This window comes from Aplysia californica, unplaced genomic scaffold (assembly GCF_000002075.1).
Source record: "Aplysia californica isolate F4 #8 unplaced genomic scaffold, AplCal3.0 scaffold00272, whole genome shotgun sequence".
Classification (NCBI taxonomy): Eukaryota; Metazoa; Mollusca; class Gastropoda; order Aplysiida; family Aplysiidae; genus Aplysia; species Aplysia californica.
The window spans coordinates 255204-259384 of NW_004797542.1; the positions used below are offsets into that span (position 1 = coordinate 255204).

General features: G+C 41.3%; 1 protein-coding gene across 1 annotated transcript in view; it reads right to left on the minus strand.

The window, feature by feature from the left end:
• LOC100533363 (type N4 regulatory subunit of protein kinase A) overlaps positions 1-1519 on the minus strand; it is a gene marked incomplete at its 5' end in the record, with an annotated part of 35728 nt that extends 34209 nt beyond the window's left edge. Inside the window, 2 exon segments of the mRNA NM_001204653.1 lie at positions 561-568; positions 1509-1519. Coding sequence (NP_001191582.1) covers positions 561-568; positions 1509-1519 — 19 coding nt within the window.
• Positions 1520-4181: the final 2662 nt, after the last annotated feature.

Below are 4181 nucleotides of genomic sequence, written 5' to 3' on the forward strand. Positions count from 1 at the left end.
TCTCTCTCTCTCTCTCTCTCTCTCTCAGCCTATCATCTAATTGCCTAATTCAGGTAAACGAACCTGAAGACACGGATAACCCCCTATATATCCATCAGAATCCTATTTAGACCCAATGCGCTCTCCACCATTACTCTCTGAAGGACCCAAACCACTCCTCGAAGTTGAGACACAGAAGTATACAAAAATCAGAGAAAAAAGAGAAATACATTTCGCAATCAACTTGGAGAAATCACGGCGAAAAAACGGTCAACGAATACCTTCAGCTTACACACTCGACAGACCTGTAACGGGAAAAGGAAAAAAGGCCAGTGGCATTTTGTTTGCTCTTTTCGCTCAAACAACGGTGGGAATGTTTTGTTTTCTGCCCTTTTTTAGTCGGGATAAAAGTGAGGGAGGGGAGGTGGGGAGGTAGGGGGTGTGAAGAGGAAGAACAGTGAACACTGCTATGACGTCACTAAAAAGGAAAAGAGTGAAAAGTAAATAAGGACTAGAGCGGACTGGGGTAATGGGACGTCTGCAGTGAAGGCTAGTGTTCAAATGTCTCATTTGCTTTGAACATTTTTGACTGCAGTCAGCAACGAGACCAAATTCGTCTTCAATGAACGAGCAAATTGACCATCAAAAAATAAAAAATATAATAAAATAAACGTTTCATTTCAGGGCTGACGTAGACAGTCATCTTTCTATAATGTAAGAGATAGTATTTCCGTGTCTCATTTTATTTTCGCTCCTTCCAAAATCATTATGATAAGTACAACTAAATGAGTGCAAGGGTAAAAGTGGACTTTCTGGGTTGAATATGTACACAAGTTGGGTAAGAGTGCACCTCATTTTTTTAATATATGGATATTTCTTCTTTCCCCAAAGAGACTTTAGGGTTAGGGATCTCTAGAGGGTACTAAGTTAACCATTTTTTTAAAAACCAAAAGCATAATAAGCCTGTGAGAATTATTTCCTTCCTCGTATCACCTAAAACCTTTCATTCCTCTCTTCTTCCCAATGTTTAAACTCAAACCAACACCTGCCAAGCGCCCCGCTACGCAAATCACCACGTAAGATACTATATATAATATACATTCCCTCGAATAACACGATAGTGTAAATCACCTACTGCAGAACGATATGACACGGTATCAAACAGGCGAAAACATTACCCTTCCTACGACCCAGAAGTTAATTAGTTCCTGGGGTTTCAATTATCTTCAAAGCCACTTTCGCCACAGTTCAGTCAATTAATCACCAAGAATGACATCAGTCACCAGCGCGCCCGTGAACGCAATCTACAAGACTTGCAGTCCATTCACACCAAGCCGCCACGTGAGAGAGATATCAGCCACGATCTGGCAACGAATCTCAGCGCCTCCCTTTGGATTAATCTTCCAAAACTCAGCCGACCGAATCCCATCGTTAACGGGAGAACAAGGGCGATGAACACGTTCGATTCGTATGTGTCAAAATAATTATTCCCACAGGGAAAATGATTATCTTCTCGGTTTCACACCAACTATACTGGGCCTGGTATCTGTTTTCATCACTTTCCCCAGACTTAACTGCCTTTCACATAAAAATGGTATTTCAGCTAATGGCGATAGGTATGTTACAGTATTGTGAGGGCATGTATAACGCCCCTTTCAACACTGTAAGGTATTTTTAAAAGTGAAATTCCAATCTGTAATTAATTGTCCCTCTCCGACAGGACAAACCTAAGTAAAGAGACAGTAACGCCTAATAAGCACTCCAAGTTAAAGAAAACCCAGCCAGGGACTCCTCCATGATCATCTGCACTAAAGTCCAGCAAAATATCAACTGAGCTTACTGCTGTAACTTTGATATAATATAACATTTAATTGAGACATCTGCTGAGACGTAATAATATATACACGCACGCACACGCACGCACACGCACGCACGCACGCACGCACGCACGCACGCACGCACGCACGCACGCACGCACGCACGCACACGAATAGTCACTGACGAATCGCCACCCTTACGGCAATCATATAGTTTTCGTTTTAGTTTCATTAAGAGTTCTAAGGCACTTGCAACACAAAAAGGTCAAGTAATTGCCGAAGATTAGAGGTGTTCCTGGACAGTAACACACGATACAATTTTTTAAAGAGGAGAGATAGGACGACATATATTTATTGATAAGAAAGAAGGGACAAACCACACCAGAGCGCTCGCCAACCACCCATGGGCAAACATTTTACTAAAAGCAGATACAGACAGCACGGCCTTAATAAACTCACAAGCACTGGGACGGCCTGAGCAGCAGAAAATGCTTGGCCACCAACCAACGTCCTATTTAATAAAGCCGTTGGACAGGAGGATAATGGACGGGCAATTTCCTATCTTTTGAATAACCCTAATAGAACAAAAACAGTTTCAATGTAATAGTGGACGGGCTAAACGAAAAATCGACCTCTTAAACAATCATCAGTTACGACTCCATCGATTAGTTCCAAAAAATAAAAAAATGAAACGCTGATACATGCAAAACCAGAACTGCAGAGAGATATATATACACAAGAAGAGAGATTTGAATAGCCAGAAAAAAGGGTCGTTAAGCAACAAACATTCTATTTATTGCCATTATACACAAAGACTTCATTTTCTTTCACAGACGGAAATTCTATAAAACCAAACCAAAACAACAACGCAGTGTTATTCAAAGCGAAAGTGGGCCTGCAAGTACAAGCATAAAAAAAGCAAAGCAAAACGTCGGATTTCCATTTTCGCTTGCAGGTACAAAAATCCTAAATTCTATTTATTGTCTCTTACACACGAACATTCCGTATTTCCAAATAGAAAACAGCAAATCGTTTATATTGAGAGAGAGAGAGAGAGAGAGAGAGAGAGAGAGAGAGAGAGAGAGAGAGAGAGAGAGAGGGGGGGGTGATTGAACGAGATAACGTTAGACATAACTTATAGAGAGCTCAAATGAACATTTTAAATCGATCCGTGAGGGAGATTAATTACTGGGCAAGACGTCAGATTTTGCCGGACGACCGATATTTTTGTTTCTCCCAACATTTCAATCAAGAGAGAGCTTGAGCGGCTACAGGTCGCTCTGACACCAGCAGCGACAAGGCAGATACAGGAAGACAAGAACATGTTAGCTTTAGTTTTAGTAAGAGTTTTACGGCACTTGCAACATAATAGGTCATTTAAGTGCCGAAAATTAGAGGTGTCTAGTTTTAGTTTTAGTAGAGGTTTTACGGCACTCTCAACTGCATACGGTCATATGAGCGCCAAAAGATGAGGTGTTACAAGAGAGTAACAAACATAAAAAAGGAGGAAAGATAAGGACGATAGATGTTTGATAGGAAAGAAGAAGCAAACCACACCAGAGCACCCGCCAACCACCCACACAGGTACATGTTTCAGAACCGGAGAGACAGGAGAGAACAAAATCGTACACTTCTTAGTGCCGACTGAGGGACAGAGAACGTAATAATATCTTAAAGGAGTTACACTTGACTGATCGATTCATTACATTAAGCCAGTCTACACAAAAACGACTGTGGCAACAGATAAGGAAAAACGGTACACACCGAAGAAGGGACTTGATTTTAACAAAAGAAACGCACATCGAGGTGTCCAGCTTCGACCCCACCAATCAGGGCCAAACGGAGGCAAGTGGGATAAAAATACCAACACATAGATGTGAATGCTGCATAAACATTTCTTTCCGCGCCCCCCCCCCCCAAAAAAAAAATGGAACTCCCATCCTCTGCGCGCAACAGCCAAGAGGTAAACGATTACACAACAGATGCCTATGAAAACAAGATAATAGATTACGTAAAGCTGTGGAAAAGCAAACGAGCATTACAGAAGCAATAGAGGAACAATAAAGAAGTCATGGCAGCCTCCTAGAAGGAACCTACCAAACTACTGAGCCCTAAGGACTTGTTTCTTTTGGTTAAAGAGAAGCACATCGACACAGCATTGGTTATTTAGTTCTGTGAAAATGGTGAAAAAGTATGGATTTAACGACCCTTTCAACACTATCAGGTTATTTAAGAGGCAGGAACTTCAAGTTTAACATCCATCTCCAAAAAGACCGAGCCAAATGGGAAATTTGTGCAAGTGCCTAATTTAGTTCGGGGTAAAAGTAAGACAGACATGGTTTAAGTAAGACTTTCACGGCACTCGAAACACAATAAGGTCATATT